This window comes from Cyanistes caeruleus, chromosome 9 (genome assembly GCF_971803275.1).
Source record: "Cyanistes caeruleus chromosome 9, bCyaCae1.hap1.1, whole genome shotgun sequence".
Taxonomy (NCBI): Eukaryota; Metazoa; Chordata; class Aves; order Passeriformes; family Paridae; genus Cyanistes; species Cyanistes caeruleus.
The window spans coordinates 23,297,572-23,320,684 of NC_141709.1; the positions used below are offsets into that span (position 1 = coordinate 23,297,572).

Genomic DNA, 23,113 nt, shown 5'->3' on the forward strand with positions numbered 1-23,113 from the left:
ATGTTTATTTGTTTTACAAGAAGCTTTACAGCTGCAATGTTCCAAGAATGCTTAAATTCAATAAACAGCTATTATAATTCACTGAATGGTGGCATTTCCTCTATAAGAAAACATAACCTATCCATTCTAATTCTTCAGAATCAGTGAAAAAAACCTTTAAGGTATGTTACCCCAAAGTGAGATTTAAACAGCTCCTGCCTCCTCAACTCTATAAACAGTACATCCAGACTCTGCTATTCTAGGCTGATGAGGCAACACTCCATACAGATCATTTTGATGCGTATTTTTTACTTATGTTTCCAGTGATATTATTTGGCATGTCATGCCACATTACAACTCACGAGGCAGAGGATTTAATGGGTAGGATTGTCCCTCTGAGCAGATCTGAAATTGGTATATATGAACTGCATTATTTTACTACCCTTTGACATCCCCTAGGTGTATCCATATAAGTTCTCACCTGTCTTTTCCAGTCTCCCGTTTAAAAAGGTCATCAAATTGAAGCATCTTGTGGCGAGAAATCATATACACTTTTAACTGAGGCAGTATCTGGTTCATCAGCTGCAGGTTATTGTACACCAAGCCTTTGCCATCTCTCCTCATGTAGCTGCTCGGGCCCCAGAAGATGAACACGGCACCATGGCTCATGTTTAAGAGTTCGTTGCGATTTCTCAGAATCCTCTGAATGCTGGAGTGTGCAATGACTCGCAGGCTCGTTTTGTTCCCAACGTCTTTTCCATATCCCCGAGTGGGGGCATCGTTCATGCGTATGACGCACTCGCTCTCGTCGATTCTGTCCCCTTGGCTGCTCCCCAGGAGGTGTCCTGAGCTGGTGACCAGCGCGCAGCTCTTGCAGTGCATCTTTAACGGCTGCAAAGACATACGCACTTCACAATTAGCTGTAGGCATCTCCCCGTTCACTACATAGCTGGGTTTTACATCTCCACGGCACATTTCACAGCAAAACCTCAGAGCAATGGGCAAAAATCTCTCCTGGCAGTCTTCCCAAATAGCTGGGGACCCATTACCTGTACATTTTTAGGGGGAATATGGTGTAGATGTGCAGCCCTTAGAGTTGCTCAGTGGAGCTAAGCCATTGTGTAAATCCTCCTTTCCACCAATGCTTCATCAACAGAAATCACAACAGCTTTTCTACTCTTCACAACTGCTTAGGATTGTACTTCTTCCACTTGCTATAACAGCTAACATTATTTTGTATTCTTCTGCTTCCTTTTTTTTTCAGGAAATAATAAATCCTAAGTCCTCATAAGTTCATGCGTGAATAGCTTTTCAGCCCTGGGGTCAGGACATTTTGCTAAGGGAAGAGATTGATACCTTGGCCCCAGTCCTTCCATGCTATTTGCAAGTTGTGCCACAACCACTGCGGTGCTCTCGTATCTCCTTTATGGTTCAACAGTCAGAGCTGGTCAGTAATGTCTGTGTGTATTTTACATGACAGTGAGTTAGTGCACTGAACCTTTGCTACCTTGTCAGGTCATGTTTGAAAGTTGCACAGTAAAATGGAATGGGAGGTGCCTGTTCAGTGAGTGCCGACCTGATAGAAGCAGAAGAGTAAAACAAGCTTTCATGAAAATGAAAATGCTTGATAAATCATGTTACTGAAGTATGCCACCACCACAGGTATCAATTATAGAGGAGTATGTCATTATCTACTGCTCAGCATGAGAACTGAAAGGAGCAAGGGTTAACAGTATTCCCAAAGTGCTACTTTCCAACAAGAATACAATAAGCTGTGAGGTAAATAAAGATTGTTTGAGGGTGTGCCTTGGTAATCCTCCAGGAAATAGTATCTTGCACTTGGTGTGTATCTCAGTGTCTTTGAAAAACAACAAACAACAACAACAAAGCAAACAAATAACTATGCCTGCCCACCCCCCTCCCCCCCCCCCCCAAAAACAAACCCAAACCAGCCCAACAAAAAAACCCATCAGAAAAACCCCTAGCACAGAGACTGAACTGCTTGATCATTCTGGTCTACACATATACAGGAATCCAATGACTAAATCAGTCTGCAGTGAGACACAGCTTAAAACTCTAAAGCTGAAAAAGATACATGATGTAGGTTTGACACAATCTCAAGCCTTGTTTGAAAATGCTTTGGCCCTGAGTACTTGATGAGAGTGTTTTACTGTAGTAACTTGGTTTTAATTTTGAAGGTAGTAAATACTAGGTTCCAATTACAGTCTGAGATTCTTCTGTGAGACAAGCTCATGAATGCTTAATGCTTTTTAATTAAAGAAAAAATAAGAAAAAGCATACAATCTGAACAGTGATTCAACCAGTAAGCCTTGGTATCTCCATCTCCCCCAGTAAACAAAGTCCCTTTCGCATCTGTGGACTATAATCCAGAGCTAATGGTATGGGTGAAAATGTTCATGCATTTGTGAGCCAAGGTTCCTAACACGGTATTTACATGCATTTTCCTCTAAGCTTTCATCTGCCACTTTGATGAATTACCTAGTGAAAGGCTCTAAGGTGAACGAGCTGCTCCACCACCATGCTTGGGAAAGCAAGACGAAGTGCTAATGAGGTTAAAGGAAATGTAGTCAGTACCAATGTTAACTCACACGGGTTGGAATATCCACATAGCAAGGCATTTTCACCTAAACAATCCCTGCTGGTTTCTGGCCTACTGAGCTACAATTTCCTTGTTTCTTTTAAAAAAGTCTGCCACATAATCCATCAATTGTTAGGAAACAAGGGTGGCCATCAGCAGAGCTGTGCACACTTGGGGAGGGGTCTGAGGCTACATAATGAACATTAACACACCCCCAGAACATCTGTCCCAGATTTGGTATGAAACATGTTCCTTCTGGGAAAAAGTCTTTAGACTGAAAGAGTCAGGTATTGCCTAGGCACTTCCTGAATGATGCATGGGGCTGAGCCCTTGTAGCTGCTCTAGGCAAGTAATTTTCAGTCGCCTCACTCAGATTCTTTCAGCTGGTCTACAAAACTCGCACCTAAAAATTGTCAGAGGAATTCACAGTGAACAGCCACAACATTCTCACAGCAGCTGTTTATTATGCTTTGACAACAGTGAAAGCAAGGGGGGAAAAAAAGCCATTGGCTGTAATATCATCTCATTGGGAGGCAGCGGTGGCACCAGAAATGTCATCTACTTAAGCAATAATAATGGAGGCACGAGGCAGTTCTTTGGGATTGATGACCAGCTGGAAAAAGTTGATGGCCTGAGAATAACCAGGGGCCATTAAGCCAGAAGAACATTAACTCCACAGAAAATGCTGTTACAGTAATTATTACAGTGATATTTTGAAAAAAAAAGCAAAGTGAAAAAAGCAAACCCCATGAAATATGAATTATATTTCAGGAGCCTTGCTCCAAAAGGGATGGGGTGAGAGGTAGGCGAGTTTTATAGCATCTTTGCTAATTACTTTGAAGTGGAACACGTCATGCATGTAAAAGCTGCTGACATTCAATTGCATCCATTGTTAATAAGCAGCCACAGTTCTTGTGTGCCTGAACTCCATGGACAGCACCTCTGTGACAGGACAGAGCACATGGCTACTGCTACAACACAGGTCAGGCACTTGGACAGCACATGAGCCAAGTATTGTCCAAAAAAGTTGCCCAAATCACCTTTCAGTTCCAGTCATATCAAGACATGCATGGAGAGAGGGAGAACAGAGGTCCCAGTACAGCCAGTTCCCAAGTGTAGAGCCCCAGAAAATGGCAAATCAGCTTTTCAAGGGTAGATGGGCTATCCCAAGGGAATGAAGGCAGCAGGGGAATTTTGCCATGGGGTAAACCCCATAACAGCACCTTTGTGCCCACAAGGAGTAAGTGCAGCTTTGCACAGCTACAAGTATTCCCACAGGCCAAACTGACTCCTGGCAACTTCCACTTCCAGAGATTAGCCCAGAAGTGCTGCTGCTCTATCACAAATGCCAGATTTGGTTAATGAAACAAAAAACAATGCCATGCTTGTTTCTTTATTTTCCAATTTGAGGTAATTTGCTCTGTTATTGACTTTAAAATCTATGTTGTCCAATGATCGAAAAATATTACTTTTCAGACACTTTGGTGCTCAAGTGCTTGAGAAGAATAAATTGAAAAATGTTGCTCCTGATACAAAATATGTTATTCTCAGATATAATTATTTCCTTTGTGATGAAATCAAATAATTTTTTTTTGCTTATAGAAGTCTTTTGATTTTGAAGCCAAGGTTTAGAAAAGAAGACAGCTCTCTCCAGTAAAATAACGAACACTGTAAAACACTTTTACTTATACTGAGTACTTAATGACCTACTTTCAAGACCCCTGGGTTCAGATCATTCCATTATCAGTAGTGTAAAAAATTCTGTTCTATAAATAAAAGCCAGAGTATTTTATCTTGGCAATGATGACCTGGTCACAACAACAAAAACAAATTGAACCAAATGAGCAAACCCAAAAAATCTCAAACCAAAACAACAAAAAAAGACCTGCAGTGAGAAGAGCTCACTACTGAGTTCAGCAGAAAAAGACCACCTGTCAGTTCATGAACACCAGCATTCCTCATGGATACATCTGGAAATACCACAGATGACTTCAAAGTGTATTGGGAGACAAGAGTTACCATGAAAGGTTGAAGAATATCCAAATTCCTTTCAGATAGATGACCTTTAACTAAGCACTCGAGACAAAGTGCAAAATGTTTCTCTTGCACAGCAACATCTCTATGGTTGGCCCGCGTTTGTCTCGTGTCAGAGCTGGAATGAGACTGCATTACTGAGCCATCAGCCTCTCTGCAACAGCTCCCAAACTGGCTGCACAAGTAAAAGCCATGGTACAAATAAGAAGACTGATGTACAGGAAAGCAAATCTGTTCCCATGTTTACCTGAATGAATTAAGTTGAATTCAGTATGCTAATGGTTGAAAAAGCACACATAAACACTATAAGAGCCAGTCTTACTGGTTCAGGAGAAAGTGACCTTATTCCAGAGTAGCCTAGCTTTCCCTTTTTGTTACAAAGCAGGTGATTTCTTTGGAAGGAGTTTCATGTCTCCCCCACCTGGTGCCCATTGTGCCCTGGCCAAAGCACAACAGCTTGTGACACTCACTGTATGTTACCTCAGTATTTGCTTTCATGTTCCTTGCCTTCTGCACAGAACTTAATCAACATTTCCTACGTGATGCTAATGAACCCTGAGTTCACACCATGTTTAATGCAATATATTACTTATGGCTTGCTCTTGATTGCTGCGCCATCAGCCACCAGCAGAAACACTAAATAATTAAGGCTTTGCTAGTGATACAATATTTTGTCCTGGCAGCTTCAATTTTTTTTACTTTCTTGTAGCTTTGAGTGGCTCTGAGGTTTCTCACAAGCCGCTGGCTTGGAACCACTGCTCCACCAGGCTGGCTGATCCTTCCCAGTGCTCCTCTCCCAGAGGCTTGGAGAACAATCCCCCCTGCCACAACTATATCCCAAGCTCTCAGGAGCTCCAGCCATGCCCAGCCCATTGCTGGCACATCACAAACAGCTGAATGCTCCAGCTCTGGTGAGCCCCTGTCATTCAGCACTGCCCCAAGTGTAAAGCTTCTCATGCCATTATGTCCACCCCTGATGACAAGCTATATGAATTATTTCTATCAGTGTGACTCCTTCCTTAGTATTTTCCCTAAAAGACTGAAAACTCTAAGGCCAAAACTGCTTTTTTTTGAGAGATTCCCAACAACCTCCTTAAAGTGGAATAGAAACCCTGAGGCTTCACATTTGCCAAGTAACTTGTGTTCTGTAAGCCAATGCAGCAAGCTGTGGGGCTCAAGCTGTCTCATTAGTGAAGCACAGCTGTGCACTTCAGAAGTGATTTCCACAATGCAAGGACTCTGGGAGACATGATCCTGTAAAAATAATGCAGGTTCCCTGATTATTTTTGGTTTGTAATATATTAATGGAACAGTGCTTTCATAGTACTATGAAAGGAATAAAAAATTAAAACACCAAAACCAAAAACAAACAAACAAACAAACAAAAAAAACCCCAACCACATACACGCTGAAAAAGGTTTGCTATTTTTCAAGTCCTCTCTATGAAATGATGGTATCAAGCCAGTCTTCTCTGAACAGTAGAAGTCATTCAGATGCATACTGGAATACTGTAGTGTATTTTATACACCTCTGTGTATAAAAAGCTGGAGCAAAAAACCCAAACTGAAACACCTAAAGCGTGAGAAAAATTTTCAACTTCAACTTGCTGAGGTAAATCCCCTTCTAAAGTCTCTGTGAGTTTTGATTTTCTGGTGCCAAGTTCGGATCTAAAAGATGATTTTGCTTTGACCATGACATTTTCACTTGTGTACTCATACAGGAAGTGTAGCTTAATTTCTACACTCTGCATGCCAGCTCAGACTTCCCCCTCACATTTCATACATTTTGATTCTTTAGCTCTTGTGCTAGATAAGAACACCTTATGCAGGTACAGAGTGGTGTCAAAGAGGGGAAAAAAATCCTCTGAGCAAATACATTTATAATTATTGTTGAAGTACACTTTTGGAACATTAGAGAATTTAGCAGGAAAACAAACTGCATTATCCACTGAACTAAAAGCACTGATTGCCTTCAAAACTATATCCCTGTGACTGATACTGCACAAATAAACAGAAAGGGTTAGGAGATACCACTTGCCCAACATTGTTAATCCTTATGCAAATCCAAATAACAAGCATTTGCAGCGAAACTTTGCAATTCAAAAGAGGTCTGGCAAGTCTGCTCATAAAGATAAATGCATGTCTGTTTAAAAAGATAAAAGATAAAACAAATGAATTTCTTATTACTTCTCTTTGTTTCTTGGGCTGTGGAGCTTGAATATGCAAATATTGTGGAAACATTGGCTGTCATTTCTCATTGATTCCTCTGAGTTAGTTACATAACTGGACTTTGCCTTCAGATATTGGATAAGACAGTGAAATAGCCGAACTCCAGCACATGCATTCCTCACACTAGTGATCACAGCACCTTATTCTTTATTCTGCCAAGGAGTTAAATTTTTTTTTGCCATGATACCCTACTGAGGGGCATCTGCAAAACCTGTAGGAAAAATATAATAATCCTATTTTCAAAAGGTCCTTAGACAGATCTAATTAAATTTCAGAACATAAGGCTATAGTCTGAAGAGGAAAAAAACCCAACAAATGCACTCCACAAAGCTTTCACTGGAGCAATTTTCTTAGAAAAAGTACTGTTAAGCACATTAGTCAATGAAGAGTCTTCTGCTTGTGTGAAGTGTTTTCCGGCACATTAACTCGTTTTCAGGGGACTGCCTGCTAGTCAAAGCTTCCATTAGATTAATTAAAATATGGCTTCTCTCACTGGAAAGAAAAGGCATGAGTTTGGCTACAGGACATTGACCACCTATAGAAACCGGGCCCTTTCTAGTTACATAAAATACATGAGCAGGAGCAGCAGCACAGGAGATGAACAACAGGGTAACTTTTGGTATATGGGGCACATTTCTTATTTTAGAAGCATGATTACCAGGTGCTGATGTTTTCCCCTAAGCCACCTGAAGTGAATATAAGGTGCAACCTTGCAAATTGTCAGCACATATAAAGCTAAGATTTAGAGAGTAGTTTCCATCCTGAAACCTATAAATGTGTCCCATGAGGAAGATTAGTATCAATCATAGGCTTATTGGAGAGGGAGATAGGATACAATGATAACCTGAAGCTATCAACTAGAGTAATGGTCTCAGAAGAAAAAGCAATCAGAGAAAGAAAAGAATATCCTCAATGAAAGGCAGAACTGGAAAATCAGGCAAGAATGTATCATGTTGATGAACATGAACTGTTATACAAGAGAGAGTGTCATATGAACAATACACAGGCTCTAAAGAAACGGTTATTGCCTAATGTTTATCTTAAAAGGAGTGCAAATAGACATCCATATTACATCAAACTGCTTTGCTTTTGTTTTGCTGCTAAAATACTTGCACTAAAATGAAATAAAGCCACAGGCATGGTGTCTTAACTAAGCAAATTGCTATCACTTGAAGTGTCAGAAAAACAGAAATTATAATGATCTCCAGGAAAGGTATTGGACAGTTTGGATTTTTGCTTCAGAATGTTTTCACATCAACTTCTCTGCTTTGCTTTGGTATGTTTTGGCAGTTCTTTCCAGTTTAAATACTTCATGTAAGTATGCCCTTATATGCTCTCTCTGCACCTGTCATGGCTGTGCAGGATATTTTTTGAGCTTCAAGCTTCACAGGGTCCCTTTTTTATCTAACCCACCTTTAAAGCCAAGCATCACTGATCTTTAAAGTTCGTGCCTAAGTTTTCAAACTGAAGCCCTTTTTTCTTTCTGTGGCACTATCTGGCTCATCCAAATGCATCTCCACTCTCACTACAACTATTATCTCTACAAGGCAATAATGTGATGGGCATCGCAAGGACAAAGCAAGCCTTTCCAATGGTATCCAGCTTTAACAGAGCTTAGCACAGCATAAGCACAGCCTAGAACAGGCCAGATGAAATATAAGACCAAATCTCTAATTAGAAAGTAACTGACCCCACAGAGAATTTTTCTAAAATGTATTTTGTCTTGGATTTCTCTGCCTGGCTGAAGCAGAGTGAAATAAAAAATAATGCTGTTTATTCCTTTGAAAGGTCTTTGTTCAAAAATTTTGTTCAAATGTCTTTCCTTCAAAATCTGTCAAAAATGTTCAGCCTCGTGGTCTTTTGAGTCTCATGTAGTAGATCCATGTAATCTTCATGAGCTTGTTTTATATAAACCAGGCTGTTCTATATCCTCTTACTTCTGTCCCTCTGACTTAACAGTACACCAGAAACTACAGAACAAAATTAAAGAAAGCAGATTTAAACCCCCTTTTCCCCACAGAAGATACTGCATCTGAATTAAAAATGTTTTTCTGAGGATGTATCAGATTCAATAATATATAATAACGAAGTTGTACCACATCCACAGTTAGACCCCAAGGCAGCCTCCAAAATCACTGGCACATTGACACCAAAGACAGATGCTAGAAACTGGCACTGGCAGCTGAAGTTGCCAAAACATCCATTTAACTTAGGAGTGATAGGTTGCAGAAGCACACTGCAAATTTCTCCTATGCACATATGTAGAAAAAAAAAACCAAGATAGAGCATTTTGTGCTAAAGTATTTGTATATTTACTTTTGGACAAAAAACAGATGCAAAGAAAACATCCTGAAGACAGATATATAAACATCTGTATATCTTCAATTATATATCACTAAAATTTTAACTGATTTTGGACTACACTTGAAAAATAAGCATTTTAATGTAAGAGCTGGTCAGCTCTTCCAATTTTGGGGGTTTTGTTAAAAGGTCTCAAGCATTCAAAATACGTATCTCTAATTGTTCACTATTCCCATAGTCCTGATCAGGAGACAAAAATAAACACATTTATCCAATCAGGATGTCTGTATTGAGTCTATTTGTCTGCATGCAAGTTAATAAGAAATTAAACATTTTGTAGATGGAAACATTTAGCACTGAAATGAACCTGCCAGTGAGGGTTAATTAGACAATCAAGTACAAGAGCTGGAACTCTGTCTGCCAATGTGGCATTGCTTCTCCAAAGAGGTGCTCTTCAGTTTGCAACAGAATGCCAAAGCTATGTTCCATGGGAGTGAAAAGGACGAGGGTAACTGGAATCTCTGGAGGAACCACTGGAAATGGCTGGCTGCAGAGAAAGGAAGGTCTCTCTCACAGGAAGGTACCTGAGCTGTAGGGCAAATGAGAAGAGGGAGCCCTTAAAAAATTGAGCCCGGGAAGAGCTGAGAGCAAGTCAGCTAATTACAGGGCAAGAGCAGGGGCTGACCTTGCTAGAAGCAGTCTATTTCCAGATCTGTGTATTTCACAGATGCTTAGGGCAGTGGCTTGCAGCTGTGGCACACAAATGTTTTTATTTATGCTTTATCATCAATTAATTTGAGTGAAGCATGATTCTCAAGCATTTAGTTAACACTCTTCAGTAATATTCCTTGCTTAAAGATGTAACTGCTCTAAAACTGGAAAATGATGTAACTTTAAATCACAGCTACCTAATGCACTTGGTCAAGGAATTTGAAGTGTGCCAGGGAGAATGCAAGAGGTTGGTTTAAAACAGGTACTACAGAAATCAAGAAAAAAGGAATCACCTCTTAGTGAGCAGCAGCAGAAACAAAACTTTTCTGCAAAGAGGTGAAATGTGGAGTCCCAGAGTCACAGGGGATTTCTGAGTGCTTTACACACTTTATCTGCTTTTTGTTTTACATTATTAGTCCTAAATTGTACTCCTTGCATGTTGTGTGTATATCATTTAAGTGCATTTTACTTGGCAGTGGCATTGAATAATTCCTGCTCACTTCTTCCTGGGTTGGGGGGTGGAGTTTATTTCACTGGATCACTTCCAGGATCCATTTCACAATCAGAGGAGGCAAAGAGAAGTCAAAAGAAGGCAGGAACAGAAAGAAAGGACAGGTGGATGCACAGCACTGCTGTCTTTAGTGACACTGAATGTACATAAAATTCAGCCCAAACTGCTGTAAGATGGGTGAGAGTGGTGGTGGTGATGGAAGAATGAAAAGGAGAACATGGCAGCATGACCGAGAAGTTCTACATTGTAGATACTTTTTCAAGTACCTCTCAGTCTTTCATTATTTAAAAATCACCACTACTGAACGTCTTGACATCTAACTGATAACCTGTCAGCTGTAAGTTTTAAATTCTATAACCCATGTTTGCTTCTCAGGGCTCTGTACCACACCTGGCTGCAGCCCAGGATTCCTCTTCCATGTCAATGAATTTCCATCAGTTTCTTCACAGCAATAGGCATATTCTAAAGCAGTTTTTTTGCACTGGACATGAAAGTTCATCCTTCCAGCTTTACTGCCCCAAACAATGCTCACCCACCTGAACAGCACATTTTTACAAACTCAGACCTTCTCTAGAGTCAAAATTTCAGCTGCCAGGAGAGAGGGCAGAATATTGTCTTGTAAGGGAGAAACACTGGAGTGTCAACAGGTTTTTGTATGGGAATCTGCTGCCCACATGCCCACAGTCCTGGTGCTTCCCACTCCTGGCACACTTGGAGCCCTGAGTTGTGCCCACCTTGCTGTGCATGCCCTGCACAGGTGGAACCGAGCCCCCAGCCTGGAGCACCCTCAGCAGGGCTCCATGCAGCAACCCATGCCTGTGCTGGCACCCACGACCCCTCAGAACCCACTGGAGACCACCTGCAGCCATCAGCTCTGACAGGGGTCTCACTGGGCTGGCACACAGGGACCAGTGGGGCTGGCACACAGGGACCAAGGGGGATGGCACACAGGGACCAACGGGGATGGCACACAGGGACCAAGGGGGATGGCACACAGGGACCAGTGGGGCTGGCACACAGGGACCAGTGGGGCTGGCACACAGGGACCAACGGGGCTGGCACACAGGGACCAGCAGGGATGGCACAGAGGGACCAACGGGGATGGCACACAGGGACAAACGGGGATGGCACAGAGCGACAAACACATCTGCGCAGGACAGGGCACACCGGGGACAATCTGCCAGGAGATGGCACGAGAGCATAATCCTGGCTCAGTCACAGGCACTGGGAGACCAGGAGAGTCCAAAGGGCTCACAAGGGACGGCCACTGAGGACAGCTGGCAACCTGACATCCTAAAAACCAGTGTGGACAAAGTAGGAATTTCACCTCGGGCAGGGCAGTGTCTGCACTGCGTCAACCCTGCCTATTTCGCAGATTTGCACATCCAAGGAGAAGAACAGGCATCCTCCCAGGAGAAAGCCCAGCTCCTGTCAGCACAGCACAGCCGGGAGGAGCCTCTGTCCTGGAAACCCACATTTGAAGAAACGCAGCCAAACTCCACTGATGTGTCAGCACTTAATTACAGCTGGAGTGCAGTTCAAATCTTTCCCTTTCTGTCATGTGTTCTGCTTCCAGAAACACACTCACAAAAAAAAAAATAAGCAATCATGCAGGATTTCTGCCCCTCAAAAATAACAATCACGCTACAGCCCTACTATTATAATTAAACAGAAATTAATTACATTTTAGAGAAGGGGACATGTTCCAAAGGCTTAGCTGGTTTCCTTTTTAATTACTGTGTAATATTGTGAAGACAGCAAAAATCTTCTTTTTAACATGCTAAATGTGCTGGGGGTTATGTTTTCTTTAACAGACTGCAAAGGATGCTACATTTGCATTTAATTAAAAATAAGTTATTGAAATGGTTTATTTTGGTTCAATGTATATTTATTTAGCATGTGAATGGTTTCAAATCAGAAACAAGTTGTTGTGTTTTTTTTCAATTAGCTTTGAGCAACAGACACCTGGGAGAGTAAATAAAAACAATACATTTTCAAAAGAAAGCTTGTTAATGCAAAAACATTTGGCCCTGTCACAACTAGGGTTATTTTTGAACATTCACCTTTTCCAAAGGAATCAATATCTATCCCAAAAGCTAAACAGTATGTTACCTTTTTGACAGGAGCAAAATAACACAACCCCAGAAACCGGAACACGTGCAGAATCCCCACACCAAGTGTGAGCTACACTCCAGCCCAGAGTGATCTGAAGAAACAGCTCCTGTGGGTAGATGGCATCGTCCCTTCCAGCTGTGGAAGGGCATCCATGGCTGTGGGAATGCAGGCTGGGTCTGCCAAACCTGCCAGAGCATTTGGGAGAAAGAAATTCTCATTTTCAGCTCCTGAGAAGCCTTACACAGGAATCAGGCAGAGATTTTGGCAGATGCAGAAAAACAAATGTAGGCTTCCAGTTCACTTGAAATTCAAATGAGGAAACAGCAAAGCTCATTTATGTGCTTTCAGGGTTAGTCAGCAGCTAAGCAAAGATTTTTTTAAACTGAAACTTTACATTTAGGTTTAGGGGTAGAGCTTTAACTGGGTTAAGTCCTGCTTTACACACCAAAGCTCCTCATGGGATCTATCTCTGGGTTTCTGTATTAAATAAAAGTCTTAGGGAACCACTTCCTTGTAGCCACATATCTGATTCATCACTCCTTGGAAGGCTACAATAAATCTGTCATGGAACCCTACTAATTACTTGTAAATCACCAAAGTTGGAAGTGTCAGAAGCACATCCAAAAAGAGTTAAAGTGAAAAGCCAAATATTCAAAGAGCTCTGGGGTGAAATTGTGTCACTTTACAGATGAACCTGTAATCTATGTGAAAATAAATGATGTATAATGATTACAAAATCTGAAATCAAATCTTCACGTGGGGACAATTCAATAAGGTTAGGTGATTATAGGACTATGCAGCAGTATCAATTATGGAGCCAGAAATAGTTTCACGTCCCTCACAGGCTACAAAAACTCTGCATTGCTTTATTCACCATCATCAGAGGGCATTCACTTTCATCGAATAGTCTGGGGGGGGTCTCGTCTAGAAGGAAAAAAATAATGGAAGGCATGAGCCCAAGAAATGACTGGCAATGATCCTAACTTATCATCCAAGCTACCATTTCCTCTGCCAATTGATGGGAAATGAAGTGATCAATTCTAGTCCACTGTACATCGTTCCCATTGACTGACCTGCCAACTCTTCGATTGAATAATTAGCTAAGATATCAATATCTGCCATTTTGCACAATGCTCACAAGACAAAGCCCTAAAGTTTTCAGAAAATGGACAATCACCACATTATCTGTAACTTTATATTTTCTTTCATATGTATGACTAAACCCTGATATTTCCAAAATACAGAATACAAATGTAACAGTACATACGAAGTATTAGAATCCAGGAGCATGAAATTCGGAGGTCAGTGCAACCCCTGAAGTAATACAACATACATTTTTAATCTTACAGATGAATAATAAGCCATATCAAAAAGGATTAGATCTGTGCTCATTTACAGTAGTTCACTGTAAGTAGCAACCTATTTTCCATTCTCACTACCAGGGGAAGCAGCATTACTCAGGTGCTGGGTGGTGACTGACAGCAACGCTGACATTTTAATGGCAGCTACTGTTTAAGAGCACTATCACCATCTTGTGCTTCTTAAATAAAGATTTAATCTACTTTTGATGCAGCAGAGCTCTGCAGACCTGGCAATCTGCTGTTAGGGCACATGGAAAGGTGGGGGTTTCTTTACTCCCATCACCCAGTCCCACACCGGGTGTGTAACAAGCTGTTCCAAAGCCATAAATTAGGCTCGGCAAGGCACTGCCTGACATTATACTCTGCATTACAGTCCCAAGCCTGAAGTGCTAGCAAACAGGGACACTGCACTTACTGTTCTATTTCAGACATAAATGGTGTTAACTGCAAGCACAAATCAGTTATTCAGCGCAAAAATTATACATGACTTGTAAATTGGACCCTTTATAAGTATTTTGGCATTTCTAACTTTAGTTCACACACATGGATGTAATTCCCAAGTATCCAGATGTCATAGCCATATCTAAAGACACCACTTCTCCCCAAACCATTCTGCTGTGGCTTTCAGTGTGCTCACCACTTTCCCCCCTAATTCTCATATCTATTCCCCTCCTATATACCAATGAAGAGCAAAACCAGAAAGGAAAATCTACAAACTGAAATTGCAAATGCATCACCTAAAATGAAAGAAAGGGACAGTGGCTTACAAGGCAGAAATAGAGAAACCACGTGAAAGGGAAAATCACAGAATCAATTAGGTTGGAAAAGACTTATCCTACTCCACCTCATGGATGACTAATTTCTTTCTATGCTATGTTGTAACAAATCCTAGCCTTTGCTACTTAAGAATAGCAGAGTCCTAATAAAGACAAGTGCTCCTTAGTGCTCACTTTAGGGAGCGTAAACACAAGACATTTCTGGTTTGACATGCAGTGGCATCTCAACCCAAAGAAAGCAGATTCATCTTTCCTTCTGGGCTGACAGCAGGTTAAGAGCATGATGCCATAAGTTGGTATCAACAAAAGGCTTCCTCTGCACCCTGTCCTAGATTTTTGTTTTTCAATTGGCAGAAAACCTCACACCAGTGCTATCCTAGTGCCAGCAGTTTGTCTGACTGACCACCACCCTGAACTGCATTAACAGCACCCACCTATGAAGTACAGGCTCTGCAAGTGCTCTGCAGGCAACTCTTACAGTGGAAATGTGAATTACAGATGGATTTACTGTTTGCTGATTAATATAGTCTGAGGCAACCTGGTTCTGTGCATTTCACATGTCGAAACAGCTCCCTTGTATGTTATGAATGATGCCTTTTAATTCTATTTGCAGACCAATATTATCTCACAATATTTTGCAATGTGTTCATCCCTCCTGAATAAAAGACTGGAATGACCAACTTCAAGCCCACAGGCAGACAAAATCCTTCATGTATTACTCATAGCAGTTGGCCAGCCTCTCTTCTTTTCATGAAAAAAAACCAACGTCCAACAACAAAACAAAATCCACCACAAAAGCTTCAAAAAAAAAAATCCAACAAAAAAATTAAAAAATAAAATTAAAAAATCTGTGGTTTTTTTACAGAGTAACTCTAGTGAGTATTAATTAAGCACTGGGAGTATCACAGCAAAAAAATACCTCCTTTCTCCCTACTAGCAAGACTAGAAGCAAGTTGGATACAAAATATAAAATATTCTACTCTTTCCAAATTAGCCCAAAGCACAAACTAGTATCAGTATTCTCTTTGTTCTTCTTACCCAGAGCAAATCCTACATGAAGTCTGAGAAAGACAGATGCAACTTGAGCAAATTAGCTCCAGGAATCAAACAACTTATCCAAGATGGGGTAGGATGTCTAGACTTTCATATTTGTGGAATTGGTTAGTAGGCATCAGTGATAATGACAACATGATGGACTAAAAAGACTTTATTTTCCTCCAAGACTGGAAAATTCTGATTCCACTTGGCAATAAACATAAATTATTTACAGAGTAAAGATTTGGTATCCACCATGCACTCTGCTGCACATGGGTGTATGTGATCCTTTATACCATAACTGTGCACTGTACATGCATGGATAAAATTAACAGAACTGCAAGAAGAATACTTCTGTCTTGAAAAATATTTCCCATATTAACTGTTCATCTTAATACCATGCCTATTCTTACCTGATTGTTTTATTGAGTATTGGCAGGGGTTTTTATTCAGCTAAAGCTCACTGAATGAAGGAAAATATGCAGTTGTTTAGCAGGTCAGGTCAAAGTGGATAAAGAAGCCCCAGGACTGCCTAACATGCCAACATGCCTTACAAAACATTTACTAAACAGACTTTCACTAGCAGCAATTTCTATTTAGTAAAGTGGTAAATGCCATCTCTGCATTTACCTCTGCATTTATCTCTGCAATATCTGAAAGAATTAAACTTTCTCTGTGAAAATTAGCCATACAGCTTCACAGAAGGCTCCCCTTTATCCTGCATCAGTTAAATTTTGCTGTCTTCTAGGAAGGAGATTAAATTTCCCCTTTACAACTCTGTTTCCAACAGTCTAATGCATTTTGGCAAGCTTTCAAAGGTAGGCTGGCACCAATGAATTCTCTTTCCAACCCAGGCCACTTCCTTTGCACGAAGCTTCTCTACTATTTTTTCTGTATTTTTTTTTTTTTCTTTCATGCTTTCTCACTCCCCACTACATCTTTTTTTCCTAGGCTAAAATCTCCATGCCATGTACATGCCATTGCAGTGATACAACTACAAATGAAGTAAATTTGTGTTAAATTAAGATGGTAAATTAAGAACGCATTTGAAACATCCTGAAATTAATTCTGAAATATGAAGGAAGCAGATCAAAAACTGGCAACATGAATGGTAATTTTAAGATGTAATAGAAATCATCTTGGGTTTCTGTAATGGCTTAAATATTTTTTTCTATTTCTTTTGTATTTGCCATATGACTTAAACCTAGAAATTACAGTACTTCTGCACCCTAGCAGACAACCTTTCTTCTAGCAACTACATAGGGCTTTTCTCGACTCAGGTATCACCAACTGAGAAGAATTAATTTCTGCATATCACAGTCTTTGATGATTTTTGTAGTATCTTTGATGATTGATGATCTGTTTACTCTTCTTACCATACTGCCAATTCTACAATTTTTAATATATTTCATAATATTGTGTGTTTTTCTTACATCTCCAGCACATGGGGTGACAGAATTAGAGAAGAACAAGTTTCTCAGAAAAACAGAGATATGACATTGAGGGAATGTGTGAAAAATGGTCACATATGCCCACTTCAGGCTTCTCTAGTTATCACAATTGAGATATTTCTGTTTAAACTGTATCTACTCTTTATCCAGGAGTTTTTAAGTAGTCCTAACTGTGAAGTGTGACATATTCTCCTTGTTAACCCTGTTAGAGCAAGGATTCCTGCCAGGGTTTTGGAGAACAGTGCTCCACCACCAGTTAACCCTGGCATTTCCTCTGCCTCAGTTTAATATATCCTTCTCCCTTTAATCAGATCTGCAGCAAAATCTAAGGATATCCTGTACACACAAAGCTTCTGCAGGGTAACATGACTTTGGCATCACAGCAACTCCTCTCTGCTTGCCCACCCTGCTGCTGGCTCCATCCCTGAGCTCCAGGACATGCCACGTATGTTTTGGGAAATCTATTCCTACTCCATCCCTCTCAAACAGATGCACTGGAGCCTCTATTTGCTTTATTCTTCCCACTTTGGCAAAAGACCATTGTGCTGCTTCCCCTTCTGGAGAGCTGGCCACTAATGAGTCACCTGGCACATGTTGTGGTAACAACAGTATGGTCATTTGGACCATTTTGTCCTCTCCGCTCTCTCCTTCCTCCTCAGGAAAATCCAGCAACTCCTCAATGCATTCTTGCAGGCAAAATTTCTTCTCACCCCATGAGAGAAAATGTATCTGTTTCAGTCTCTTAGTCCAGTTTTTGGCACTCATATACAACTCAGAGTGACAAATCAAATGGAATTTTTTTAAAAACAAATTTTGAGTGAGATTGTAACTGTCTGATTGAAACACTGGGAAAAATCCTTTATGCCAAATGAGAGATGTTACAAGCTGCCTTAAAAATTGATGGGGAATGAATGAGTTACCTTCTTAGACCTGGCAGGACTGATTTACATCACAAAGCCACCACTGCCTTCTGGCATCTTGAAGGTATTGTTAGGGGAAAAAGCCAAGGACTGAACAGGTAAGAATGCAGAGGAGTCACCTACTCCCAGGCTTCAGCTGCAGAGGTAGCCCAAACTATTGCTCCCTGCCACTTTCTTGCCCCCACAAAAAAGCCTGTGATCTGTCCCACATCCCACAGGATGCTTTCAGGTTTTGTTAACACAGTGGGGAGGGTGCAGGCTTGAGCCCCGACCTCAGGCTGGCAAGCTCCCTGCTTACACACAGCACAGAGGATGTCCAGGCCACTGTTCCTCCAGCACTGCTGGACAGTCCCTGGTAACATCCTGGTGCTCTCCATCCTAAACTATGATGAACCATGATCAAGAGTTGCTGTTGCAAAGACATGCCATGAGCAGACACCATGGAGTTCACACACGTAACTTCACTCTGGCATAAAAAAAGATCATCTTCTAAAAAGCTCCTCCCTGGTGAGCAGAAAATTTATAATATTTTAATTTATCACCAACAAGCCCATTATTACACTGAAACTGACTCCATTTAAAGAACTTTCAACCCCTAAAGGGTTTCAAGCAATTCCCAGTAAATTTCCACGTCTAGATATGTCAATAAATTCAGTCTCTTAAGCAGGAAGAATAATCCACCATGGGAATTACCCTGCATTTACCAAATGTATGCAAATAAATTTGACTAACAAAAATATCCGTTTAAATACAAAAAGTCAAATACTATTTGTATTTATTAGTATTAAGCATAATATCACCATTTCCTTTGTTTTGTACCAGAAAAACTGCAAAAGGGAGATTCCTTCACAGCCAGTAATCCTGCTGAGCTTCACCTTTTACCCTGGTTTCTTCATGAAAGTTGTTCCAGCTGCTGAGTGTGACAGGTATGCAGCAATATATGCTTGGTGATGAGCACTTGTGACAGCATTTAGGCTGACCCAGTTTTCGAGGCAGTTCATATATCTTAGTGAAAAAAAAAAAATCCGTATCAATGAAAAGGATAGGAATGCTTTTATCACATTTTTGTCTCTACTGACTCCTCCCAAAGAGAAAGAACCTTCCTCTGTAGTCAGCCTTTCCCATTCCTAGGAAATTTTTATTCTAGAGACATGTCATTGTTAAAGCAAAACAAGTATATTATGTTGGGAATAAGCAATCTTAGCAGCAATTCAGCTATATGGTAAAGAAAGTGCTTTTACTAGGCACTTTACAAGTTGCATCAACCCCTCAATCATGCCAAATTCAGCCAGATTCACATTACAAATCCTTCTACTTTATTGTCTCCTCAAAACAACTGCCTGGCTGTGATCACATCTCTCTCAGCATCTACATGACTCCTTAATATATGTCTGGGGTCTGATGTCCTCCCATCACCATCAACATAGCACACAAGAAGTTATTTGCATTATCCACATCCTACAGAAGGCAACAACCTCCATTGCCATTTGGATGAGGCATTTCCCTTAAAAGCTCTAGAATTTCCTACTGCTTTAATCTTTGTGGCAAACAAACAACTACAACCTGTCCTTCCACTGACCAACTACAAAATCAGGCTGACCAATAATGCTTCGAAAGCTTCCTACATTCACTTCTCTGCTTAGCTGTCACATGAGAACAGCCCTGCTTGATTACTACTAAATACTAAGTTCATCTTACTATTTAAAGTTCTGCTTAAGTGTTTTTTACAATAATGGTAGTTTATTGCTTTTGAGCCAAGTAATTCTCTGGTCAAAATCAGAAAAGCAAATAAAAAAATCCCTCCTCCTCACCTCTTCCACATCAGATTAATTTAATAAAATTGCTGAATCTCTTATAGCCTAGGGTATTTTTCCCCTATATCTCTTAGAGCCTAGCTCAATATTTGGATGCCAGGTGTTTTCTCTCTTATATTGTAGAGCGTAATTAGGATTCGAATCTCTGCCAGTTGGCCACTTGGTTGATGAGGAGTAAGGAAGAAAATGAATTTTAAGTTCAATACTCGTTTCCATTACTTAATGCAGAAATAAGCCAAAGAGTGAATAAGGAGAAGAGATGGTGAGCAGAGATTGCACAACATGCTTGTCTGATGGCTCAAGAAGCTCATCAATGCCCCGAGGGCTTTCACGAGCTCTCTGTAAAATGGTCATTGGATACGATGCAGAGCAGTGGTTGAACCCAGCTCTCCCCAGCATTCAGCTCACACTCCCCCTTGCTCGGATCCCTCTGCCTACAGGCACAGCTTCAAACAGAAGTAAAAATCAGTCTGACCTCTACAAGAGTTTGTAGTTTAAAGATTAGAGTTGCATCTTTGAGAAAGAATTGTAAATCACTTCTGACCAAGGAAAAATGAAGGGTTTGCCTCCTGCACTGTGGATGAGCACACTAACCACCAGGCTACTCCTCCATGGCAAAGCAAAGGACCTCCTTTTTAATTGAGGGCTCTGAGGATTTTTGCAAAGTTTCCTTTTATCACTAATTTTTGAAAAAAGGGCAGAGGAAATTACCTCAGGACCTTCAGCACTAGGACAGTGTGAAGGAAGGTGTTTCCTCAGAGCTATGAATAGGCATAAAGACAGATATTTAAGATAACCCCTCCCTCATTGCTTTCTATTATCTCTTGGTTTGTATTTAAGTTTTTTGGGTTGTTTCTCCCAGATAACTGTATTCTGTCTTATACCTATGCCAATATATATATATTTATTGAATACTACATAAACTAAACAGATTTGGCATTGTATGTCCATACACAGTTACACTTTAAGACCTAAACAGTATCAATTTAAATACTTCAAATACATTACTGTTTTACCCACATTCACAGACCTTTCTGCAAGTTAGAGGAGATGTAATCTTCTGCCATACAAGTCCAATGCAAAGCATGAATCTACTTATGTAGTATGCTTTTGTCTTCCTTTCATGCATCTTTATCTCCATCATTAATTTTGTACCATCAAGTAAATCCCAATATTTATCTCTGTAAGAACATGAAACACTGTATTCCCTTCACACTAACAGGGAAGCATAAATACTGTACCTTTCTTCCTGAAGATAGATTTCAATGTATTCTTGACAGAGAAGTGTCCACCTTATTGATACAAACAACATCTGAGAGGCATCAAAACTGCAGCAATAGTTAGGCTGCTAACATGAATCACAAACTCCTTTTCAGCACATGTGATCTGGGATCTTACTGCCCTAAACACTGATACATAAATACAGTTATTTGACATAATGCAATTGCAGAAGAAAATCACATGAGTGCATTGACTTAATACCAGGTTCTGTGTGACAGTCTCATATTCTTGGCTGATTACATAGAAAATGCAGCCTAAACCACCCTGTGTAAAAAATATACAACCTATAGAAAATAAGATTAATAACTTTATTGGACAGATGCACTCTGAGATTTTAATTCTGCTCAATTCCGGTTTAGCAGAAGTTCATTAAACTCCTACATCATGAGTCTGACCTAGAAAAGTAAATAAGTACTCAGTTATTCCCTTTAGAGCCCTGAGTTACTAATAAGGAATTATAAATCTCCAGTCACTTGTCAAGCAGCCAAATACATCCCAAGTGAAACACAACTGCAAAGTTCATAAAAATGAGACCAACTGAAATGCAAGACTAAAAATGCAATTTTGTTTTATAGACCATGAACTAATACCACATTGTTTCAGCTTTTGTGAACTAAAAATGTGAAGTATTTGGAATAAGTAAGTATACATTAAGCAGGAATGCAGTAAATGCAACTAACTTCACCCACTTAGGCCTTCACTGGGCCTTGTGTGTCTCTTCCTTGAGCATGAAGATACTGCACTTACATAGGACTGTTCATCATAGATGTTTAAGCTTTTATGAAGACAGATTGGTAGTTTAGATGTGAAGAGACTAAGAAGCAAATAATCATAAAATATTTCCTTGTTCTTCAGCCAAAGTCACCACTCAGGCCAGAAATGGGTCTGGTAATGAGATCATAGTTCCCTGGATCAACTTCCAGCTCTAAACCCCACAGAGTATCATGGGCATTGATCCAGAAAAATGATAAGAAGATACATTACTAGAAATTTATGAATAATCACATTGAAGCAAAGCCACAGCCTTTCTGTGCTAAGGGTGAAACCTGGCTCACTGATAAAACTCCTCTTGACTTCAGTGGTTCTAGGATTTTCCCTTTTTTCACAATTGTTTCATGAAAATCTTCTTTGGATTTGTTGATTTATCTGTTGGATGACCTCAGTTATACTATCCAGGCTATGTTAAATATAGTAGCTTGAATTGTCATTACCTACAGCAATTAAGCCTATAATTAGATCCCCTTCAATGTCTTCTTGACTTGCAAATGCATCTCTCTGACCTTCCTGATGCTGTTTTACATTCAATCCTGGAATTTCTTTGGTTGCTTTCCTAATACAATAGCTCCAAAGTTGACTTTGAACTATCTGGCCAAAAAGCTGAGCCCTGGTTTTAATAATATAGTGAGAATTATTTCTAATCACGTTTCCTCTCTCTAACTACAAAAGACCCAAGATTCATTTACAAATAATCTTACTGCTGTTTATCCCACTGCTTTTGCAGCTGTCCATCAGCCCACAGCTTCACAGAACATTCTGTATCAGGCTGAAACTTCAAAATTTGCAACTGTGCACATAAACATTGGTTTTGGTAAGAATTTGGCTATACTGGCAAGACTAGTAAGCTTGACCTTTCACCTTGCAAGGCTCACTCCATTTGTCATGAGGAAACCCACTCAACAAGACCATAGAAGTCCTAAAGGCCTGTCTGCTCCCAGAGATGAAGATGGTACATCTGGTCCACTACAGTCCTGTTCTGGCCATGACTAAACCTTCCCAAGTCAAACACTGCACATTTGGCTGCTGCCTTCTGAGGGCAGAATGGTCTGTACAATGTACATTCTGTGTATTCACTGTAAAACAGTTATGGACTCTGTGGTATGAAAGTAAGTTAAGTTATAACATGGCTTCACAATTTGAGTTATACTTGATGTATTTGTCATGTTGATTTTTAATTCTCTATCCACCTCTAAAGCTGAGACGGCACCATTAATTACATA

General features: G+C 40.3%; 1 protein-coding gene across 2 annotated transcripts in view; it reads right to left on the reverse strand.

The window, feature by feature from the left end:
* The window catches only part of ST6GALNAC5 (ST6 N-acetylgalactosaminide alpha-2,6-sialyltransferase 5), a 119,841-nt gene that overhangs the window by 13,540 nt on the left and 83,188 nt on the right, over positions 1 to 23,113 (reverse strand). The window contains exon 2 of one of the 2 annotated variants that reach the window (XM_086841407.1): positions 461 to 1,555. In XM_086841407.1, coding sequence (XP_086697533.1) covers positions 461 to 954 — 494 coding nt within the window. In that variant the 5' untranslated portion in view covers positions 955 to 1,555. The remainder of the gene's footprint in view (positions 1 to 460; positions 1,556 to 23,113) is intronic. The other variant, XM_086841405.1, reaches the window with a different exon arrangement.